Raw genomic sequence first — 23,737 nt, forward strand, 5'->3', positions numbered from 1 at the left:
GAGTCGGGGAGGGGGGCGGGGCATGGAGGGGACTAGGGGAGGGGGGCGGGGCATGGGGGGGACTAGGGGAGGGGCGAAGACTTGGGGGGCGGGGACGTGGTGGGTCCCCGTGTTAACTGGGTGCTTGTCACGTGACGGGAAGGGATGGACCCTCGTGCTTGCAGACACAGCAGGAGCAGCAGCAGCAGCTGCAGGATCTGCTACAGCTCGCGACAGGAACAGCAGCGATCGGAGCTGCAACAGCGGAAGCTGCAGCAGCAGCAGCAGTAACAACAGTGCTGTCAACATCGGCAGTGATAGCAGCTGCAGCAGTGACAGCTGCAACAGCAGGTCCAGTAAGTGGTAGGAGCTGCAGAAATTAGAGCAGCAGCAGAAACAGCACCAAAACGAGGTAGCAGCAGCAGCTACAGCAATTGTTGAAACAACAGAATAAAGGGCAGTAGCGGCAGCAATAACGGGAAACAGCTGAAGCAACAGCAAGATACGAAGCATCATCAGCAACAACAGCAGCAGCAGCAGTAAGAGGCGTGTGGAGAGAGGTGAGGGTCTTCTGCTGGAACGAGTCGTGGTGCCGTGGTTGTCCTTGTGTGTGTGGTTGTTGTGAATGGTCGTGGTGTGTGTGGTTGTTGTGAATGGTTGTGGTGGTGTGGTTGTAGTAGCCATGCTTGTGTGGTGGAGGATGGCTGTGGATGTGCGTGAGAAGGTGGTGGTTGTTGTTGTTGGTTGTTGTTGTTGGTGGTTGTTGTTGTTGGATCGTCGGGGAGCGGTGGTGCAGCGGTTAACGCTACGAACCTGGTGACCTGAGTTCGATTCCCAACAGCAGCGATAATTATCTGAACCGTTCTTGGGCCTCCCCTAGGTCGACTCGGCCTCGAATTAGTGCCTCGTACATCGCTACTGGGGAGACAAAGGCGGCCGTGCATGGGTTTGGCCACCCACCCCCTCGTGTGCCGTGCCGGCCTTCATAGGCACTTGCCCTACAGTCGGGGGATCGTTGTCTGTATTGATTGTTGTGTTGCTAGTGTGATTGTGGGAGGTTGTGGATGCTTATGATGTGGGTGGTTGTGTTTGTATGAACATCGTACGTAGGGTGTCGTTGTTGTGTCTTTATGTCCGGATGTTTGTGTGGGTGGACGTGCGTTGTTTGGTTATGGTCGTGTGGTTGTGTGGCTATGTGTGGCTGTGTGTGTGTGGTTGTGTGTCTGTGTGTCTCTGTGTGGTTGTTTCTGTGTGTGTGGTTGTGTGTCTCTGTGTGTGGTTGTGTGTGTCTGTGTGTGTGTCTGTGTGTGGTTGTGTGTCTCTGTGTGTGTCTGTGTGTATCTGTGTGTCTCTGTGTGTGGTTGTGTCTCTGTGTCTGTGTGTGTGTGTCTGTGTGTCTCTGTGTGTGTCTGTGTGTGTGGTTGTGTGTCTCTGTGTGTGGTTGTGTGTGTCTGTGTGTCTGTGTGTGTGTGTGTGTCTGTGTGTGTGTGTCAGTGTGTGTGTGTGTGTCTGTGTGTCTCTGTGTGTGTCTGTGTGTCTCTGTGTGTGGTTGTGTCTCTGTGTCTGTGTGTGTGTGTCTGTGTGTCTCTGTGTGTGTCTGTGTGTGTGTCTGTGTGTGGTTGTGTGTCTCTGTGTGTGTCTGTGTGTATCTGTGTGTCTCTGTGTGTGGTTGTGTCTCTGTGTCTGTGTGTCTGTGTGTCTGTGTGTCTCTGTGTGTCTGTGTGTCTCTGTGTGTGTCTGTGTGTGTCTCTGTGTGTGGTGTTGTGTCTGTGTGTGTCTCTGTGTGTGGTGTTGTGTCTCTGTGTATCTGTGTGTGGTTGTGTGTCTGTGTGTGGCTATGTGTGTCTGTGTGTATGTCTGTGTGTCTCTGTGTGTGTCTGTGTGTGTCTCTGTGTGTATGTCTGTGTCTCTGTGTGTGTCTGTGTGTGTCTGTGTGTCTGTGTCTCTGTGTGTGTGTGTCTGTGTCTCTGTGTGTGTGTCTGTGTGTGTCTCTGTGTGTGGTGTTGTGTCTCTGTGTGTGTCTCTGTGTGTGTGCGTCTCTGTGTGTGTGTGTCTCTGTGTGTGTGTGTGTGTCTGTGTGTGTCTGTGTGTCTCTGTGTGGTTGTTTCTGTGTGTGTGTGGTTGTGTGTCTCTGTGTGTGTCTGTGTGTATCTGTGTGTCTCTGTGTGTGGTTGTGTTTCTGTGTCTGTGTGTGTGTGTCTGTGTGTCTCTGTGTGTGTCTGTGTGTGTGTCTGTGTGTGGTTGTGTGTCTCTGTGTGTGGTTGTGTGTCTCTGTGTGTGTCTGTGTGTATCTGTGTGTCTCTGTGTGTGGTTGTGTCTCTGTGTCTGTGTGTCTGTGTGTCTCTGTGTGTGTCTGTGTGTGTCTCTGTGTGTGGTGTTGTGTCTCTGTGTGTGTCTGTGTGTGGTTGTGTGTCTGTGTGTGGCTATGTGTGTCTGTGTGTATGTCTGTGTGTCTCTGTGTGTGTCTCTGTGTGTATGTCTGTGTCTCTGTGTGTGTCTGTGTGTGTCTGTGTGTGTCTGTGTGTCTGTGTCTCTGTGTGTGTGTGTCTGTGTCTCTGTGTGTGTGTCTGTGTGTGTCTCTGTGTGTGGTGTTGTGTCTCTGTGTGTGTCTCTGTGTGTGTGCGTCTCTGTGTGTGTGTGTCTCTGTGTGTGTGTGTGTCTCTGTGTGTGTCTGTGTGTCTCTGTGTGTCTGTGTGTGTCTGTGTGTGTGTGTCAGTGTGTGTGTGTGTGTGTCTGTGTGTGTGTCTGTGTTGTGGTTGTGTGTCTCTGTGTGTGTCTGTGTCTCTGTGTGTGTCTGTGTGTGTGTGTGTCTCTGTAATGAATCCACTCGCTCTCTCCCGTCTGCAAGAAAGCCCCAATGGCCGCGCACATTTTCACAGCCTCGCTCGTAATTCTCGCTGTGACAATTAAGCCGAGTGGCATCAGCGTGACCATGATTATTCAGCTAATCACTCGTTCACAATGTAACATAATGATTAGGAATTTAATCAGTGACTCAGAATTTAAATGAGCTTCTGTGGTGGCTCAATAAAATGAACTCCGCTGTTTATCATTTGCATTACACTGTACATGATAACCCCTTACAGTAGCGAGGGCTATCTGCAATTGTACCTCTTTGGCATGAGCATAACAACACATTACACGTAACCCGAAAGAGGCTTCATATGATTGCATTTTACAAAAGATATTAGTGTCATTAATGTTCATGATGGCTTCTATCCAGGAAAAACCTCACGGAGTCTCTAAGCCAATTTTCACAAGACTACTTGCATTGTGATGTTTTTGCCATTTTGCAAGTGACTGGGTTTCCAATTTGAGATGTGGAGAGTTACTCCTGATTCAATAGATCAATAAAATACCTCTCTTATCATTCATGCAGTGGGTCCCAAATTCATTTGAGGTTCGATACCCGTGCAAAGATACTGCATGGGTGGGATACTTTTTAAAGAGGATATTTACTTATCATTTACCCTTCACGTTTTATCAAGCCCCTTTCACCCAAATAAACAATATTACTTCTAAGTCACCATCGTCATCGGCCATGGCCAATCCACTGCTGGATGAAGGCCTCCCCAAGCCGTTGACAACTCTTAAGATCCTGCAAAGTAATCATTCTCCACCTTGCACCTTAATTGAGCACAGTGCAGTGTTTGAGCAAAACAGCTTTGCGGAACCCCAGTCATCCTTCACTACCTCCTGTTTCATCGCACGAATCAGATTATCTTTGTGTCAACAGCGAGCCACCTCTCTCGGTGGGCCATAGCTCGGTGGGCCACGACATGGCCTTCCTGGGCCACATCTATCAACCCGCGGGCCACCATTTAAAGAACCCTGGTGTACATCATTGCTGTGCCAATGCAATCGTAGGCAGGCCCTGGGTTCTCGCCTCGGGTGTTGTTTAATCGACAGGCGCGCTCTCTAAACCAGCCGTGCATCCCACAGGAGTGATGGTTTCCTCCGAGACCCTCTGGAAGGCAGTGGGCAGGTGCGACGCAGATGCCCCAAAGAGGGCCCAAGGAGGCAAGAGCCCTGCCAGAGGCTCCACCTGGGGCCGTCAGGAGCCTTCCAACGAGAGCCACTCTCCCCCTGCGACGCTGACCGATGCCCTCACAGATGTGGGTTCGCACCGCCAAATGTTTCGTCATTTGACGCCGTTGTTGTCGCTGGTGGTGTTACTGCTGACGTTACAGTTGTGGCGGTGTTTGTGCCGGCGTGTAGCGTGTGCCGCGTGTCTGTGTGTGTGTTGTTCCCTTGACTTCCTGCCCGCAGCCTTAATATTTGCTCACAACCACCATTGTTAGCCTTTCGCGTGTAAGACTATGCAGGTAAATATTTGCACTTGCAGGATAATTCAACACTCGGGTTTGTTCTGTAACATCCTGCCCATGAGCCTTGTCAACTCCACAAGACCTCAAGGGTGATTTAATGTGACCACCACTCGGTGGCTGTTTGGAGGTGTGTTTTGTGTACGCGGTGTAATTATCTGGTGTTTTCTGTAGTTGCATCTTATGCACAGGGTGTTGTGAAAAATACATTATGATTCATTATCATCATCATCCTCCGACATGATCAATCCACCGCTGAATTAATGCCTCCTCATCCCGTTTCAATCACACGGTCCCACGGTACCACAATCTATTTCTCTCCTTCACATGACGATGACGACGATCGTGACGATGATCTGTATTTATGACGATTGATCTGTTGACAGCTGGACGAGGAGGAGCTGCAGGCCGAGTTGACCAGAAGCAAGGCGGAGCTCCCGGCGTCGCCCTTCACCTGGGCCAGGAGTCTCGCCTGCGCGCTCAACAACAGGATCTCCGTCCCCGAGCCGGAGCCCGCGCTCTTGAAGCACCCGCACGGTGAGAACTGTGGAAGCCTGAAACTCGACCGCAGACAGGGGCTCGTGCCAACGTGTTCAGGATTTAAGGTTGGGGTCGTACTAGTGGCTGTTTGGCTAGTTGGTTAAGGGGTATGTCGGGTACGAGTGGCTGGCTCTTTAGTCATGGTCAATGGTAGGGCTACTACTATTAGCTGGCTGACACGTTAGTTATGGTGAATGGTCAGGCTTGTACTAGTGGCTGGCTGACTCATTATGGTGAATGGTCAGGCTAGTACTATTAGCTGGCTGACTCGTTAGTTATGGTGAATGGTCGGGCTTGTACTATTAGCTGGCTGACTCGTTAGTTATGGTGAATGGTCGGGTTTGTACTAGTGGCTGGCTGACTCGTTAGTTATGGTGAATGGTCAGGCTAGTACTAGTAGCTGGCTGACTCGTTAGTTATGGTGAATGGTCAGGCTAGTACTATTAGCTGGCTGACTCGTTAGTTATGGTGAATGGTCGGGTTTGTACTAGTGGCTGGCTGACTCGTTAGTTATGGTGAATGGTCAGGCTAGTACTAGTAGCTGGCTGACTCGTTAGTTATGGTGAATGGTCAGGCTAGTACTATTAGCTGGCTGACTCGTTAGTTATGGTGAATGGTCGGGTTTGTACTAGTGGCTGGCTGACTCGTTAGTTATGGTGAATGGTCAGGCTAGTACTAGTAGCTGGCTGACTCGTTAGTTATGGTGAATGGTCAGGGTTGTACTAGTGGCTGGCTGACTCGTTAGTTATGGTGAATGGTCAGGCTAGTACTAGTAGCTGGCTGACTCGTTAGTTATGGTGAATGGTCGGGCTTATACTAGTAGCTGGCTGACTCGTTAGTTATGGTGAATGGTCGGGCTTGTACTAGTAGCTGGCTGACTCGTTAGTTATGGTGAATGGTCGGGCTTGTACTAGTGGCTGGCTGACTCATTATGGTGAATGGTCAGGCTAGTACTATTAGCTGGCTGACTCGTTAGTTATGGTGAATGGTCAGGCTAGTACTATTAGCTGGCTGACTCGTTAGTTATGGTGAATGGTCAGGGTTGTACTAGTGGCTGGCTGACTCATTATGGTGAATGGTCAGGCTAGTACTAGTAGCTGGCTGACTCGTTAGTTATGGTGAATGGTCAGGCTAGTACTAGTAGCTGGCTGACTCGTTAGTTATGGTGAATGGTCAGGCTTGTACTAGGTACTGGCCTAGTTGTTTAAAGATAGTGCAAGAAATTGCTGGGCTAGTGCGCTCCACCTCAAAACTACTTTCCTCTCCTCTCGTATCGTGACGTTGCACCTATGCTGTTTTTGGCTGTTATTCATTTCTGGTGTCGGCAGCACCACTTGCACTTTAAATAATTATCACTCGGTGATGAGTAATTAATGTGATGTACAATGGATGAATTATTTATTGCAATGGAGAGCGCTTGCACAAAGGGCTATTGTGCGGTGTTATTGTGTTGTGCTGCGTTGTGTTTCACCTCTAGACTACCCGCTCTGCTTGGCGAGCAAACGTCTTCGTAACATCATTGAGTCCGTCTTGGCAAAGGCCTCCCTGCTGGAGCTGCAAGGTCTCTTCGATTTCTGCCTGCACATGATTCTTCGAGTGGCGGACAAAGGTATGGCTTGTAATAATAACAATGTATTAGTTTTTTTCAAGGAAAGCCACACTCAATCGTATGAACTCGTTTCAAGAGGATTCTGCATTGGGTTTTGAGTTTAAACGTTTTCTGCCAGTTAAGCTCCATTATACAAGTGGGGGAACCAGAGCATCCGGAGAAACCCACACGCGCAACAGGGGGCAGCACTCTATCCCCGGACAGATGGAAATGGATGGAGATTGGTCCGCTTGCTGTACTGCAGTCTCCTGGCGAGCCAGGGTATGGCACTTCAAATGTTTGGCGTCATCAATCCGAACACGCAGTCACACGCCGTGACCACAGGTTTCATGCGCATGCACAGCACGATTGTCAATCCACTGCTGGATGACGAGCACCTCCCCCACACCGTGCTGGTCATGGGGGTTATTTGATCTTGCTTCACCAAGCTGGTTCGTGTGGGACTGCGATGTTGGGGAGCATAGATGTACAAGCGTGGTACGGAACAACAGCAGATTTAGCTGCACAACCCTCTGATGTCGATAATGGAGTTTCACTGCATGGTGGTTGCCAATCTTAAGCAATATCAAGGCCCAACCCGACTTGGCTTCTGTAATCTCACACGATCGAGCACATTGTGGGTGATTTGCTAAAAACAAAAATGTCACTCATATCGGTAGAACATCTAAATCCTAAGATATGACTTGCAAATTGCTCAATTGGACCCTCCCCCTGTTGCAAAAACTTGGCATGACCCTCCAGAAAAAGAGTCTTGAGACTCAATTAGGCATTCCTGGATAACTGATCATAATAATGACAACAATCAAAGAGAATAACTGGCTCATAGACTTTATTGTTCGTAGAAGCGAAGTTGTGTGCAGCACACGCATTGAGTTGATCTTGTTCCCTGTTCTCCAAGGTGACGGATCCCATGGATACAGATTATTCCTGCAGGCCATCGTCAGGAGGAGCCCAGAGGTGGTGCGAGACAACCGCGACAAGGTGAGTCCTTGTCATTGTGCACACACTGGGTCGTGAAACCTGCCACCCAGGAGGAACCCTCTTGAACCTCGAATTAATTGGAGTGTCGCGGTAGCGAGATGTTAACTACCTCGCCTGATATACAGGATGTCGTGGGTTCGATCACCACCCTGACGCCTGTATATTTGGAGTTTGTGTGTTTTCCCCCCTGGTCATGTGGATTTTTTTTCTCCGGGTCCTCCGTTTTTTCCCCGCCAAATTTACAAACATGCATTTAGAGTATTTGGCTGCTATACATTTCCACATTATGAGCCACTTCGTTGAGCTATAATTTTTGATTGCTAGGTCGCTTCTGAAAAAGAGCGATACAGCTCAGTGGGCCTTACCTGGTAAAATAAAAACTAGTTTACAGTTTAAATGGTTTAGTTTACTGCACCGGATCAGCCATTCGATGCCGGTCCCATTACATGTGCTTTCCATTTCAGCACCACATAACGATCCGGATTTACAACTTCAGAATTAGAATGAGAATCTGTATTCATCCTGGAGGAATCCGATGAGCTATAAAGCTCTTCCTCACAGATTTCCAGTAGGGGCAGGTGAGCAAGTTACAATAACAAACAATAGAAAAAAACATCGTAGTGCAACTTAAAGTCACAAAAAATAAATAAATAGAAATAAAGAAAGTTCATGAGCACAAATTGTATAAATACATACATTCCTGACGATTTTTCAACACTGAATGCAACCTTGGACAAGGCAGAACTCTATGTTTGGCAATTCCCCACTTGTCTTTTTGATAGAGACATTCGTTTGTGTGCGACTGTCTGTGTGGGAGCGGTGGTGCAGCGGTTAGCGCACCGCGCTGCGAATCCGGTGACCCGATTTCGATTCCCGCTCACGGCGAACACCAGTGACGATTATATGATCCGGTTTTGGGCCTCCCCTGGGTCCACTCAGCCTAAAATTAGTACCTGGCGTGGTGTAAATATCATCACCAAAGAGGCAAAAGTGGCCATGCATGGTGCTGGCCACCTACCCCCTCGTGTAGCCAACAGCACTTGCCCAACAAGTCTGTCCAAGGCTATACGGGGGAACTTTGTCTCTGTCTGTGTGGCAGTACCTGGAGTTGGTGAAGAAGCATCAGAACAAGTCCAGGCGCTGCCTCTGTATCCTGTGGTCGGTGGGGCAAGTGGGGCACAGCGACCTGGCCTCTGGACTCTTGGGTAAACAACCCTGGGACTTTCCGGTGCATCGTTTTACAACATCATCATCTCGATTTAAAGCTTTCGTGACTGCAGGGATTCATATTCTTGGTTCTTTTGGTAAAGTCACGTAGAAGGGAAACAATAAAATGATAAAAATATAAAACAATAAAATTATCACGACGATTCGATTACAACACAAGCAATCATCATCAAGTGTGAAAACCACAGCAAGAAAATTACTCTACACACAGAGCTACTACCACTACCACCACTACCTCTACACACAGAGCCGTGGTTTTCACACCTGATAATGACTGCGTGTATTGCAATCGAAACGTCGTGAGAATTTTATTGTTTTATATTTTTATTATTTTATTGTTTCCCTTCTATGTGACTTTAAGGAAAGAACCAAGAATAAGCATCATAATTGTCATCATCGCCATCTGTTTTGAAATCGTTCGTATGCGTGAGCTCTCTCTGTCCTTCTGTCTGCCAGTCTGTCCTTAACTGGGTGACGATTAACTTTCGCAAGGTCATCCACTGTGGACGAGACATTTGTGTAAAGTTTGATGGCTATTCAGCACCTAGCTAATTGAAAACCAAACAAATTGTTGAAAGTGTTGCCCAAAACTTGAAGACACGGCTAGAGCTCGTAGCCTGGCACAAGCGCTGTCACTGGCATCACTGCCGCTTTGTGGTGAATGCCTATCGCTGTTGTTTTTTGTTCAGTGTGAGTAGCTGCCTTGGCGCGTTTCCCCACAGTGTGGTTTTCCGTGATGCTTCCCGTGCTGGGAGTCAAGTCTCTCTCCGCCTACGCCATCTGCTACCTGGAGCGCCTGCTCGTGTACGTTGCACGGCCACGGCCGCCCTGCTGATGCGTTGCCGACACACCGTGCGGCGGCGTCGCAATGCACGCACGACGCGAGCCGGTTAGCGTCTGCCACGCTTTACGGGGGACATGGCACGCCGGCAAACGGGATGACGGAGCCGATGGTGGCCGGTGGTCAACTCTTGCCGGCAAAGGAAGGGAACTCGCCCCAGAGGACGTCCACCGCTTGACGGCACGACGAGCACGGCTCGTGTGCGGGAGCTGTAATGGCTGATGGTGGTGATGATGATGATGATGAAAGTGCCCGTCTGCTGGGCTGTGTGTGCGGGACAGGCTCCACCCTAAACCCTGCACCGGCTATGGGGTGCTGGGCCCACAGGAGCTGTTCCCCGTCCTCGACTTCGCATTCATGCCCAACAACGCGCTGCAGCCACAGTGCGGGAGCCACACGGCACCACAGCCACCCCAGTGCACTCGCTCGCTCACGCACACACGCTCATTCACAACACGCAGGTACACACACACACACACGCTCATTCACAACACGCAGGTACACACACACGCGCGCTCATTCACGACACGCAGGTACACACACACACACACGCTCATTCACAACACGCAGGTACACACACACGCTCGCTCACTCACAACACGCAGGTACAAACACACACGCTCATTCACAACACGCAGGTACACTCACACACACGCTCATTCACGACAAACAGGTACACACACACGCTCATTCACGACAAACAGGTACACACACACACTCACTCACAACACACAGGTACACTCACACACACGCTCATTCACGACAAACAGGTACACACACACACTCACTCACAACACACAGGTACACTCACACACACGCTCTCACACACACACTCACTCACGACACACAGGTACACACACACACGCTCACTCACTACACACAGGTACACACACACACACATTCACAACACGCAGGTACACACACACACTCATTCATGAAACACAGGTACACTTGCTCACACATTCTCTTTCCCACCCACACAAACACCCTCGTCTACACACGCTCATTCACTCCGCGCCAATAGACTCCCTCACTGACACGCTCATGCACGCCTTTGCCATCGGACGCGCTCGCACACGCTCCTTCACGCCACGCCAATCGACTCGCTTGCACGTGCCCATTGCACTCGCTCACACACACATACATTCGCCGGCTATACCGAAAGAGGTGCAGAGTACGACGCATATTGTGCACGAGGAGGAGGATTGCCATCTGAACAGATGTCATGGAGCACTGAGAACACTTAACATTGCCGACGATGATTGCTGTGGCTTGGCCAGGCCTAGTGCGCGAGTGGAACACGTTCTGGAAATTCCGCCACTGGCTCAGGGCCTTATTACTAATCAAGTATATAATTACAATAACCCCCCCCTCAAATCTTTGCACCTGATGAGTTAATGAGTTAATGATGACGTCATCCTGCTGCTGCTCTATATAAGACCGGGAGCCAGAGCAGAGCCTCACCATTCTGGCGAATTGCCCGATGATGCTGGATGCAATTACCAGCGAAACGTCGTACTCAAATTGTAAATGTTGTGGTTTCACGCTTCAACACACCGGTGGGCTAAAGCAGTGAACTATTTGTCTTTTGTCAACATGACACTTTTTTACTGATTGGCCGTGTCGGGTGGTGGAGGGTTACGATACATTTATAAATAACGCGATCTAAACCCAAAAATCGTTGATTATGAACAATATTGGTCGCGAAAGCCTACGTGTTAATCCCAGCAACGGAGATACAGTGTTTGTCCCATGCTTGTTTGGGCAAGGGGACACGTTGACCTTTATCGTTGCTGATGTGTGTACGCGTGTGTTTGTTTGGCCCCAGGCTGCAGATGCAATTGCTCGATCTCTACCCCAAGCTGGTTGTGCTGGCGTACGGCGCGGAGCCGGAGATGGTCATGCACACCTACTTCCCCTCCTTCCTCTCGCGTCTCACCGTCTCCTGCCCGCCGAGGCTCAAGATAGAGGTTCGTGACGCCGTGGGTAACGCGTCGCGATCGTTGTTGCGGCGTCACGCGACCCACACGCCGCTGTGTAACGAGACGCGAGGCGCGATCGCGCTGGATTGCACGATCGTGGCACCGTGATGTAATAGCGATGCAGGGTGGCGTGGGGCGACACGGTCACCGTACGCCGCACGGCACTAAGAGACGATTAAACTTCGATGCGTGCGCTGATGAAGTTCGCACGGGACAATGGTAACGTGTTGCCTCCGTGGTTTCCATGACGATTAACGGGGATGCGCGTGCTGCTTAGCTCCTGCGCAGCCTCACCGAGTGCCTGCGCCGGGACTGGTGCTCGTTTTCTGTCTGGAAGAAGCTCTACACCGCCCACCTGGAGCAGTCCAGGTGAGCTACCTTGGTTGTCTTATTTCCCCCCTCCTGCTTGTGCTACCCCACGTTGCGTCGTGAGACGGAGCGCCCATCTGGATCTCTCGCACCTTCCATGCTAGTGGATATCACACAACAGCCCGTGGAAGCAGAAATCACTGAGCTACTTCGGAATCCCTTCAAATTGGAACCTCTCGTCCACACATTATAGAGGCAGCACTCTCCCGCCTGCTCCGCCATCAAAATTAATGTTCGTCGTGTGAAGGTTAAGCCGATATTTTTCATTGTCAGATTTCGTATTTGGCCAAATGAAGTGCGTAGGCATTGTATGCGGTGGGGGCTTTTTTCTGTGCACTCAGACCCAGTAACTCACTTCACTTGAGAACCCGATTTAATCACAGGCGGCTGAAACCCGGCTCAGCCCTCTGACCTCTGAGCCTCATGACGAGCTCCCCTATTGGCTCCTTGCTGCAGCCATGTTGTGCACTGTACGCGTACAGTACTGTGGTAATGCACAGCGAGCCTGTGATTTGTATTTGACAACCCGTTAGGAAAATCGTGTAACCGTACATTTTACGATTTTTTGTTAAATTTCAACGCAATGTCAGATAGTTGTATTGAAAATGTTTGTTATTCAGTCATTGTGGAATGAGTCGAGTCTCATAAAAAATTAGAGGCTTTTTGGGTTAGATCGCGTAAATATACATGTGTCGTTAAACCCGCCACCACCCGACAGAGCCAATTAGCAAGGTTTGTCACGTAAACAGAACATGCCAAGTCATCACTAGTACAGCCCACCGGTGTGTTGGAGAGTAAACCCACAACATTTAGAATTCGAGTACTCCAACACATCGGTGTGCTGAACTAGTAACGAATTGGCAAATATTTTTTGACGTGGCAAACCTTACTATCCTTACTAATTGGCTGTCGGGTGGTGGCGGGTTTAACGACACATTTATATTTACGCGATGTAGCCCAACAAAAATCTCTTATGGATAATATTGGTCGCGAAAGCCTACGTGTTAAACTGAGTCTCATCAACTTGCTGAACCTGGAGGCTGTCTGTTTTTGAGCACAGGATATCAGAGATCTGACGTATCCATCATGAATTCCTTGAGCTGCCCTCAATCCTCGTATGTAGGCGAGTCTTTAAAATGCACCCCGCGTTTCTTATACAATTGCAGTTATACAACCGTGTGATGAGTGTTGCGTTGTGTGTGTGTTGTTTATCTGCAGCATTTTGCTGAGACATCTGTTGGAAAACTGGGGCACTCCTGCAGTTGCCAAGGTCGTGCAGTTTGTGTGCTTTACATTTATATAACACACACTTCTGTGAGCGGAATCATTTCTTTATCATTCCCAAGATGTATCATAAGTTTTTCTTTTTGCATGTATTTATTTTTTATCTACACACGTCAACATTGTTGTGTGACAAGTGTTATAATATTCATAAGCTATGGTCATCTTGGTCACCCGGCTCACACAAATGAGATCGTCCTCGTCTGTTGCTTTCTCACCTGGTCAAACAAAACATCTGAACTTCCACGGTTCTCCGCACCGTCTGAAATAAAGTCTCGGGCCATGTACGCCCCCCGGGCCCTAGATTCCCCACCTCCCGATTCCAGAGAACCGGGCCCTACTTCACAGTCCGAGTCTAGCGTAACCCGACAAGAAGCTGCATTGAAAGCGCTGACTGACCAGGGGGGGGAGTGTCGGGGTTTGTTCCCACGTTGACAATTTTAACCGTGGCGGTGCCGCCGTCACCGCTCAGGTTTCGACGGAGCGCCTGCGGCGGACGGCTCAGGACTTTGCGGAGACGAACGCGGAGCTGCTGGCCCGCGGGCGCTGCGTGGACACGGGAGGGTTCGTCGCCTGCACGCACGTCACGGCGGTGAGACTCTCTCCCCGCTTTGGACGCGTGCGGCGGCGGTGTCGGTCCGCCGCTGGGCGAGGGCCTCCCCCACGCCGCGCGGCTGGCGGGCGTCGTTTTGACGACGACTCTTCACCCGCGACGCTGCGCAGTGCGGGTTGGCGAAGGCGGCGAGCGCGGACGTGCCAGCGTAGGATAATGGATTCTGTTGCCCACTGTGTAGCCCCTCGCATGCACATCGCAGCCGGTGTGGCTCTCTCTCACCTGCACACAAACACACACAAAGATCCCATGTTCCGCCTTCAACCATACTCGTGGTTTAACACGTAGGCTTTTGCGACCAATACCGCTGTGCTGAACTAGTAACGAATTGGCATGTTTTATTTACGTGACAAACCTTACTAATTGACTGCATCGGGTGGTGGCGGGCTTAACGACACATTTATATTTATGTGATCTAACCCAAAAAGCCTCTATTATGCATACTCGTGGTGGTGGTGACGGTTTTGTGATCCGCTTCGACTTTAGATTGGTCCAAGACAGATTCAGATATCAAATACCACTGATGTGCATGGCCAGAGTTGATTTCAGGTGCCCGGGATTGTATCACATGATGCTGACTATTACACGACAGCTTTCTGAGCGTATGCTACATCGGCAAAGCTGCGGTGCTTCATGATATCAATTGAGAGCCGTAGGATTCATGCTACATGCCCTAAGAGTGCGCGTCATCACCTCGCGATCAACGCGTCCCTGTCCGCGAGCCCCGTAGCGTCATGCTTGACATCCGTCTCTGAACTGTGATTAGTAAATACGTTGTAGGTTTAATGTTTGGCGACTAACACTTAGTCTGCGCTCTCCAGTTGCCTTGGTGAAAAGTGAGCCAAGGGTTTGCCCGTTCCTAGCCAGCTGGCTGAAAAACTTATTTCACTAACTCGCTAACAACAGAGTGTGCCGTGTAAACCCGCGTTGTGTCGCACTGCCGCGCGTGTCCAGGATCTCCTGGAGAAGCTGCGGCGGCACCGGGCGTCCTCGCGGTGGCCGCGCCGCCTGCTGCTCGTGGCCTCGCTGCTCGTGGCGCTGTGCGCTTGCGACGTGCACGCCCATGGCTCCTACCAGGGTAACGGCGAGTCCGTGCGAGTTTGAGTGAGTCCCAGCGAGTTTGCCGTTAAACTGGCTGGCTATACTATCTGCTGACTCGGTCTCTAACCAGGGCGGTGATGGGGCCAAGCTGTCGCACAGGTTTACGGTTCAAGCCCAGCGGCCACCCTAGTTAACGGTCTGGGTGTATTAATCATGAAATACGCGCCGTCTGCTCTGCAGTGGACGGTCACAATCCTATGACATTTTATACAAAATAGGCCAAGTGTGCCAGTGGCATGGTGCCAATTTGTCAAATTTGATACGTTACTCGCAATTTACTTAATTGAGAAACCACACAGTGATATCACCCTCCTACTGGCATGCTGAAGCCCACTTGTTGCCCAGTTCAGCGTTGACATTGTGCCTCACAGGGATAGCTTCTGCTGTGGGGGGGCCCCCTCCACAGCGCTCCCCGATGCACTGCATGGGAGGCGCAGCATGAACGTTAAGTGATGATCATGATGATGATAATAAAACGCAAAGAAGGTGGTACTGGACTGCAAAAAGCACGATTCTGACCATAGAATCGGTACCTCCCATTGACCAGTGCAGTCATTGGTGACCTGGCTGAGACCTTCAAACAGCTGCAGTTGAGGATCCTGGTCAATCGCAGGCGACTGCCCGGATTGTAACCCAGGATGTCAGCGGTGGCCGGCTCGGCACTCTGACTCCTGAGCCACGCGGCCGCCACGCTTAGAAAAAAAACCTTTCAACGTGAGGCTCGACAAATCGTTACAGCAGGGACGCACCGCTGGGTTCCGTGCCGGGTGAATGACGATCGTTTCCGCCGTGTGGATTCTCCTCCGTCAGCCTCGTCCACGGCGCTGCTGCTCCGCGGGGCCAACCTCGACGCGGCGCCGCAGGAGGTGTTGGCGTCGCTCTCTCGCGCCGCCACGCAGGCCGGCAGGTAACCGCGTGGCACGCACGCACGCTCGCACGCCGCCCCTTTATCCCGGTTGGCAGGACGACGTCACTAGAAGGGGATGGTGGCCGGAGGGCGGAATTAAGGACAGAGTGGGAGCCGAAAAGGATGAGGGGGGAAATGAGCCTGAGAATTAGTCCGCCCTGGGGATGGGAGTGATTTAATCAGCTGGTGTGTAAGAGCAAGATGGATTGTTGCAACAATGTGGGGCTATTGGAGATGGTGACATATTGGGGGAGGCCTGCATGGCTGATGGTGGTGATGATGATGAATGCTTCAAGAGGGTAAGTCCGATTTAGCTTTTGTCATTTCATGAGTCTTAAATGAAAAAGGCTAAACAAATCAAATAAACCACAGCGATTAAGAAAATAGAAATCGGCGCGAACACAATTGTGTCGCATGAAAAATCGAGAATATTTACGTGAATTGACCATGGCTGACGATGATGAGGGTCATGTGGATTATTACCATGATTATGATTCTTATTACACTTGATTACCCATGAAAGCCTCGCAGGAGGGTCCTGCCAAGTTTCCGCAGTAGGGGGTTGATGTTGATAGTGAGTTATTTGCAGGTGAACTTTCAGCATCGCGATGTTCGTCCCGACACCAGTCACGTTCTACCTCTTTTGTTTCATTTTCGCTCGACCGTGGGCCGCCGATGGCGGATGATAACGCTGGGCGACGTTGCGCTCGCTTGCCCGGCCGTGTTCCCAGGTGGGCGCGGGAGACAGTGCCCGCGTGCTGCTCACGAGCCGTCGTGGCCGCGGGGCCCAGCGTGCGGTGGGCGCGCGAGGCGGTGGTGACGGCGGCGCTGGGCTCGTGGCGCTGCATCTCAACCGCCGTGCGGGCGCTGTGTGATGCCGTGCCGCCCCTTGTCACCTGGGTACGCGATATATATATTTTTTAACATCGCTTTCCAACAAAGGTTGGAACACATTCACGCATTGGGGACCATCCGTCTGTCCGTAACAGGGTGGCACGATAACTTGTGTGTGTCACGAGAGCGTGAGAATATTTCTGTGTACTGGAGGGAATCAGATGAGCTAGAAAGCTCGGTTTCACAGATGTCCAGTAGTAGTGGCGGGTGAGAACGTTACAACAACAAACAATACAAAAACTCATTTTTAAAATTACAATTAAACCTTTCCCCTAGCATTGCTAGTCCCGATGGTCGACGTTTGCCCGTTTTATATAAATCTTCCCCATGGTGCCCGCACCACCCGTCGCGGTCTCTCTCTCTCTCCCCCGGCCAGGCCACGTCGTACTCCTCGCTCAACGCCTCGACGCACGCCCTGGGCGAGCTCGCCTCCTCCGTGCTCGGCCACGGCGGGCAGCTGCTGGCCCCGGTGCGCGACCTGGCCGCGGCGCTCGCGCACGCCGGCCGCCGCGCCTGGGCCGTCGCCCCGGGGGCCGTCGCCGCCTTCTGCGCCGGCGCGGCCGAGACGTTGAAATCGGCGCTGCGCGGCTCCTGGCTGTGGCTCGTCGACGTCGTCCCCCGCCGCTGGGACGAAGCCCGGAGGCGCTCGGCGGAGGCGTGGTTCGACGCGCGCCGCAGACTGCTCCCCGACGGGTTTCCCGAATCGCCGGCCGCCGGGGCGGTCGCGGCAGCGGCGCGCGGGTTCGTGACAGAAGCCGTCCCCTCGGCCGCGGCCCGGCTCATGTCGTGGCTGAGCGGCGCCATCCTGACGGCGCTCGGCGACGTGTCCACGTGGATCGAGTGCCGCGTGGAGGAGAGGAGCCTCAACGTGTCGCGCTGGCTGGCGGAGGATCTCCCCGAGGCCTCGACCACCGTCTGGGCCTGGATCTCCGGAGTTCTCCAGTGAGCTTTGTTTGCAAAACGTAAAATCCAGATTCGTGCGTGGCATTGACACTTCTCCTGATTTTCAACGATGCCCAGCCTCGCTTGCGATTGGCCAAAGAGTCCACATATGTGTGTTGAAGTCAACGCCGGAACCACCACGGTTGTGCCGACATTCTCGCGCTGTCCGTTGTGCTCTCGCCTCTGTCTCAAAAGGGGCGACTTGTCGCGCTGCATCCAAGATTGCATCCTTGCTCTCCTGCGGCTGAGCTGGGCCTGCCTCAGAGTCGCCGCCCACGTGGTCGGCAACGTGGCCGGCTTGCTCCGCTGATCGCGATCGGAGGTGGGCGTGGGGGGCCCTTGGCTCCGCGTGGAGCACTCGGTACGTTTTGAAGACGCCTGGAGTCCGACGTCGCTCCACCAGCTCAGCTCCGCTCATCGCGGCCGATTGTGAACTCTGACTGCTTCAGAGGGTCCAGCGGGTCTCATTACCAGACGCCACAGGTGCAACCTTACCAGCTCTCTATCTCTCTCTCTCCGCTCGGCCACTTGCCCACGTCTTAACGTCCTGCTGCATACCACGTCGGCACCACTGGGTTGTGGTGTCATTGCCGCGTTTGGGACCAGACACGCCGTGTCTTGGTGGGCAGATTCCGTACAAAGTTACATCGATCGGTATTTAAGTTGATATTGATGGGTTAATACGCTGTGGGACTACGTTGTGGGCAGCAGAGAGCAGTGCAGCAAAATCTATTGTTGTATTGTACTGTGCTCCAACGTCTATGCTCCCCACCTTCACCAACCTACACCGAGCAGCATGGTGAAGTATACTCAAATAACCCCCATGACCCGCGTGGTATGGGGGAGGCCCTCATCCAGCAGTGGATTGACAGGGTATCTACATGTACACATACTCTATGGGCCAAACAAGTCATGTGAGTGGCAGCTGAGTCTGGGGCCAGCGGTTACCCTCTGCGATGGGTCCTTCTCGGTGTTGTTTCCTACGCTGTGACGTGACCTACCCACGTGCGATGGAGCCACACACAATCCCTGAATAGCTGGCCAGACCAGTACACCAACTGAGCAATAACTAAGTAAAATGGTCCATTCCAACTCCTGATGTTCAAGTCAGTACACACACAAACATGCGTGTCGATTTGTACAACCTTCGTATTAAGAAATACACAGTATTTATTGTTAAGTCTTTTTCACCCAGTTTATTCCAAGTGTGCTATTGGCATCTTGTCATAAGATGAAGAGTCTATCTTGGAAATCTCTTAAAGCAGTGCATTGTGTGTTGGAGATGACCTGCGGAAGAGATTTGCAGATGACTGTTCCCGAAGATGTTTTCAAGTGGCCAAGAAACACGGTATTTTCTAAACTTATTATTCAAGGATGTTGCCTATTTTTTTACAATGGCTTTCTTTCTATGTGGATAAATTGATGCTTCCTACAGGAAACATAATTACTCGGCCAACAATACGAGTTACTTTAGAGGTGCAACTTGAAATGACGCTACACTACTCTTACGTTCAGTTTGCATTTATATATCAGCCTCCGAATACCGTTGTGTGAATGAATGAATGAATGGTTGGTTACATTGCCACGGCCAGCCCCTGGACCTCAACCGTGCAGGATCAGTGTGGTGTCGTGTCGCCTTGTCAAACTTGAATGGGGGGAACCCCTTTCCAAATGCAAGGATCTTATTCCCACAGTGTGATGTCCCTTTGATGATGTGAGTTCCAGAATTCGAGGGTGTCGATGAAGAGTTTATAGAAATATCGTAGCTATACTATTAACCTATAGATGTATACGCACGGAGACTATCGAAAATCGAGAGTATATATGATAACGTGTTTGTTCAGTGTTTCTGCGTGGCTGAAAACTGTCAGCATTTCGGCGTTGCGATGTTACGTCCCGTTTGTACGGTGACGCAGGATAGCACTAATATTTAATGATGTGATTTCTAATGAGAGTCCATTGATGATTTAAGTATGAATTTAAAGTTGATGTTGGACATAAGCCCTTAGTTGTGTTTGTTAAGTTAACTGTCAGCGATATATATGCTATTTCCCTCCAACCCTCCAATAAGCAGATAAACTCCCACAATATTATACCGCAGAAGTTACAAGATCCGTACCTACCAGAGAGTCACGGTGCTCCGGCGCGTTTTGGCCAAGTAAACATTTTGCCAACGTCAAAATAATTCCGTGGCTGTTTCTATTATCAAAAATTCCACCCCCCCCCCTCCCGCAAGACAAATCTGTGATTTCTCGCTCAAATAAACATTTCAGGCAGCGCTAATCTCCTGTTTGGAACCCCGGGCCAGAGTTTGGAAATTCCACATTCCTATAACGGGGACGAATGTACCATTGGACAACCACTGTTGACTTCCGCACAAATTGGTACTCGTTTTTAATGGCCCCCAGAGGGATGATTGGCCGAGTCAACTCCCATCCAGGAGTTGAACTCGCAACCTTCCAATTGCGAGCCACTCGCTTCCACCACCGAGCCACAATTAGATGACATTGTGCACTTGTGAACGCGTCACAACGAGTTGCGGCGACAGTGTGAACTCGGTTGGGTTCGACAGCTGTTCTCCAGATTTAATTGCAATTGATATCCCTTTGCTTCGCCAATACGCATTGCATAAGTCTTCCGAGTTCACTCCCGCGGAGTCTTAAGCCTGTGCAGTAATCGATCGCTCAAAGGCCACGGCATTTCCAGTCCGATGACAGCCGAAACAAAGTGCGTGGCATTGCGGCGGGAGCGGCGTTCCAAGGCGCTTGTGCCGCTACGCCGAACGTGGCGTCCTGACGAGGTGGCGGGGCGCCACGGTGGCTGGGAGATGTTAACTACCTCGCCTGGTATACAGGAGCCCGTGGGTGCGATCCACACCCTGACGTCGGTTTATTTGGAGTTTGCGGTGTCTCTCTCTCCCCATGGTCGCGTGGATCTTTCTCCCGGGTCCTCTGGTTTTTCCCCGTGCATTTAGAATCACCATGCATTTCAGAGTGTTTGGCTGATGGAAATTTCCACGTGATAAGCCACTTTGTTTAGCTATAGTTTGTGGCCAGGTCACTTATTAAAAAGAGCTACATAGCTTAGTGGGCCTTAGCCGGTGTCGTGGCGTAAAGTGTCAGTTACTTTAACCTCTTCCAAGATGTCTGACCAGCGTGGAAGAGTAGGCCAAGATTATATCCTCTTGAGAGGCCTGTCTAGGGCTCTGGCTGGTGGAGTCCCATCGCCAGTGGCGTGAGTGGGCTATTGCAGGGCTGCACCTTTACCTTACCGCACGGCACTAGGTGCAGCACAACGAGGATTGCCCGCGAGGGTTCGGGACTCGAGAATGTGGCGTTGCGGTTACTCGTGTCTCAATGCAGATTATTTATTGAGAGTGATATTCTGCAGCTCTTTGGATGCCGCGAGTCAGCCCGCGTGTGGATTCTTTGCAGTAACTTGGACCTGGTGAACTTCATCGTTGCCGAGGGCCACGTAGGACTGCTCGCAAACACCTTTGGTGGGCCACACATTAACACACACGGGTTGCAAACATCCAACTCTATTTCCATCGATGGATAAATGTCCACTGCAGGCAGCTTTCGAAGCGGTAGGCCTCGTGTGTGTGTGTGTGCTGGCCATGTATGAAATGAGGTCACGTGCCTTTTCTGCCCTGCCGGTTTCTCAGTTCCCTACCACCGCTGGTTTAGGAGGTTTAAACACCGGGGAAACGTTGTGACGTGTGGGCCACGGTCAGTGGCTCGTAGCAGAACTTTTTATTTTGTCTTATTGGGCAGCGCGCTCTTTGCGAGTCTGCAGCTCGTCTGTGCTGCACACTGGCCGGTGGGTTTACTTGGTCCTCAATTCGTCGTCCATTCGGCCTGAGCGAGCGCGACGATCGCACGGAACGTCCCGTCGTGGGCTGGGGTTCTGTGGTTCATTGTTATTGTCAAACCGTACGGCTCTGTTTTCATTGATGAGCTGCAGATGTTGCATGCGGTGAGTGACACTTCTTTAGAGGACCTTGGTCGGCCACTCGATGGTCTTAAATGTGGCTCCTTACACTTCGTGTTTTTCATTTGCAACATCACTGTCGTGAAGTTATTGGACGTTGCGTATGTGGGTGTTGTGTGTGTTTGTGTGTATTTCTGTGGGGCGTGATAGCGTAGCGGTTAGCGCGCCGCGCTACGAACTCGGCGACTCGAGTTCGATTTATGCTCACGGCCAACACCAGGTGACGATTATCTGAATCGGTCATGGGCCTTCTCAAGACACTGTAATTGTTTACTCTGTAGCAAATGTATCAAGTAATAAACACCACAGCATTTATTACGATGTATTTTCCTTCACTTTGCAACCCGACACACCTTGCACTGGACCAGTCTGTTACTGATTCACCGTCACGTCTAGTTGGTGTTTCTAAATCGTCTCAATCCTTTTGTAAATCACGTGACTTCTGTGTAGCCACCCCCACTCTGGACCCCTCCCCTCACCCGGCCCACTGTGAGAACAGACTCTCCTCCGTGCAGCAGCAGCAGCAGCAGCATCGAGTCCCAGATGCAGCCTCTCCCTCCCCATCCTCATCTCTCCCGACCCTTGGCTGCCGTTTCTCCGCTCCTTTCCCCCCTATTTCACATTATTTCTCTTCTCTCTTCCCTTTCCTGTTCCTTTTATAATTCCCCATGCATTGTCTCCTTGACTCGACAACCCCTTCCCGTGGGGTGCAGTCACGGGTACAAGGCTCGATCATTCCAACGGCCGCCCTCGAGGTTCCACGTCCGAACGATCAGTTGCTCGACCGAATCGAACTCGCGCAACGCGGCCATCGCCTGCCGACACGCGACCAAGTTGCACGCAACCGATGGCGCGTGTGTCTACTCGGATTTGCAGACTCGTTGTAAAAACGACTTCTTGAAGAGAACCCCCCGCACATTCCCTCTGTGTTGTTATTTTTACGATTGTGTTTGAGTTTGTTTACGTGCAACTATTTTCATTTCACGTGAATAAAACCTAAACTCGTGCCTTATAATTTACCGTGTAAAATAGTTGTTAACCGGAGTCCAAAAAAGGAAAATGCTATTCAAATTCAGTTTGCCTCGGTGGTTTTGGAGTAAACCACATTTTTGCCGTTACTCATTTTAACCTCGGAATGTTTTGGTGTATGCTTGCGATGATGCACACATGCTCCTTTTCCACTGGCACACCCGAGCCGTGCCAGCGCGGGTGCTTTCCTCGGGCCTCGCAGGACTGGTTCGGGGCCAAGCAGGGCCAGGGGCGGGGATAATGACGCGGTCATTGTTCGTGATGTCAATCAATACGCTGAAGACACAGCGGCACCTCGTCATCTGTACACGCCTCGATTCGTTCATCCCCGGTGTGACGTCAGTGGCATGGCTCTGCTTCTGCAGTGGAAAAACGACCCGGTGCCTCCGAGTCGCGCTAGGCTGGCTTGGCACGGCCCGAGAGCGGCTCGGTTGTGCAGTGGAAAAGATGTAAAAGGGTTTAATGGGTTGTGGAATCACTTTATCCCTGGTTAGACGTGTGAAAAGTTGGTGAAAGTCACCCTTCCAAATATATGTAGGGCTCCTGGGATCACCTGTTCACCGTTTAAAATCCACTTTTATTCTGTTTGTGCACTTGTCTAGTGACCTTAATGTGGATTTTAAAATACCTTTTTTCAATAAATGTCACAAACATACCAACGAGCTAACGGCGTGGTCTCTGTTTGCGACCACACGGGTCCGTGCCTTTTCTTCCCTCCCCGTTTTTTTCTTTTCTCCTATCTGTAGGCGTCTATTCTTTTCAATGAAGATTGTTTTAAACGTGCAGCGGCTAATGAACGAGCGCAAAAAAACGATAACGCCGAAGCCTGAAGCGCCAAAGCGATGAAAGGTCGAGGATGGCGCCGCTTGCCCAGCGAGCGCCTCTTTTTTTTGCCTGCGAGGTGCGGTGTTGACCTTTTGTTCAGAAGATGTTCCCCTCTTTGATGATCACCGCTGATACGAGGGCTCTTCCTCACCCCTGCGCTGGCTCCCATGTTCGCTTTAAACGCCTCTCCGAAGTGACATTTTGCAAAACAGTTTGTGCTGGCGGCGAAAAAACTCGTGAAATATAGATCAAGGGACACTTTGGTCCTCTTCCATCGGCGATAACCTTGGAATGCGATA

The 23,737-nt window shown here is 51.1% G+C and overlaps 1 protein-coding gene across 2 annotated transcripts; it reads left to right on the forward strand.

Annotated features, from left to right (window-relative positions):
• Positions 1-137: 137 nt before the first annotated feature.
• LOC144938560 (transmembrane protein 214-like) lies at positions 138-22,431 on the forward strand. 2 transcript variants are annotated; one of them, XR_013637856.1, is made up of 18 exons: positions 138-539; positions 3,922-4,094; positions 4,691-4,841; positions 6,322-6,453; positions 7,352-7,434; positions 8,534-8,639; positions 9,384-9,465; positions 9,784-9,885; positions 11,331-11,472; positions 11,762-11,853; positions 13,072-13,123; positions 13,607-13,726; positions 14,702-14,825; positions 15,659-15,755; positions 16,487-16,655; positions 17,026-17,591; positions 17,787-17,952; positions 22,298-22,387. XR_013637856.1 is itself a non-coding variant. In XM_078866498.1 (17 exons), the coding sequence occupies exons 2-17, from the start codon at positions 3,927-3,929 to the stop codon at positions 17,899-17,901; spliced, it is 2,301 nt and encodes a 766-aa protein (XP_078722624.1). In that variant the 5' UTR covers positions 138-539; positions 3,922-3,926; the 3' UTR covers positions 17,902-22,431. The 2 variants fall into 2 exon arrangements, 1 of the variants encoding a protein (XP_078722624.1); XM_078866498.1 differs by having other exon boundaries at positions 17,787-22,431.
• Positions 22,432-23,737: the final 1,306 nt, after the last annotated feature.

This window comes from Lampetra fluviatilis, chromosome 22, assembly GCF_964198595.1.
Source record: "Lampetra fluviatilis chromosome 22, kcLamFluv1.1, whole genome shotgun sequence".
NCBI classification, from domain to species: Eukaryota; Metazoa; Chordata; class Hyperoartia; order Petromyzontiformes; family Petromyzontidae; genus Lampetra; species Lampetra fluviatilis.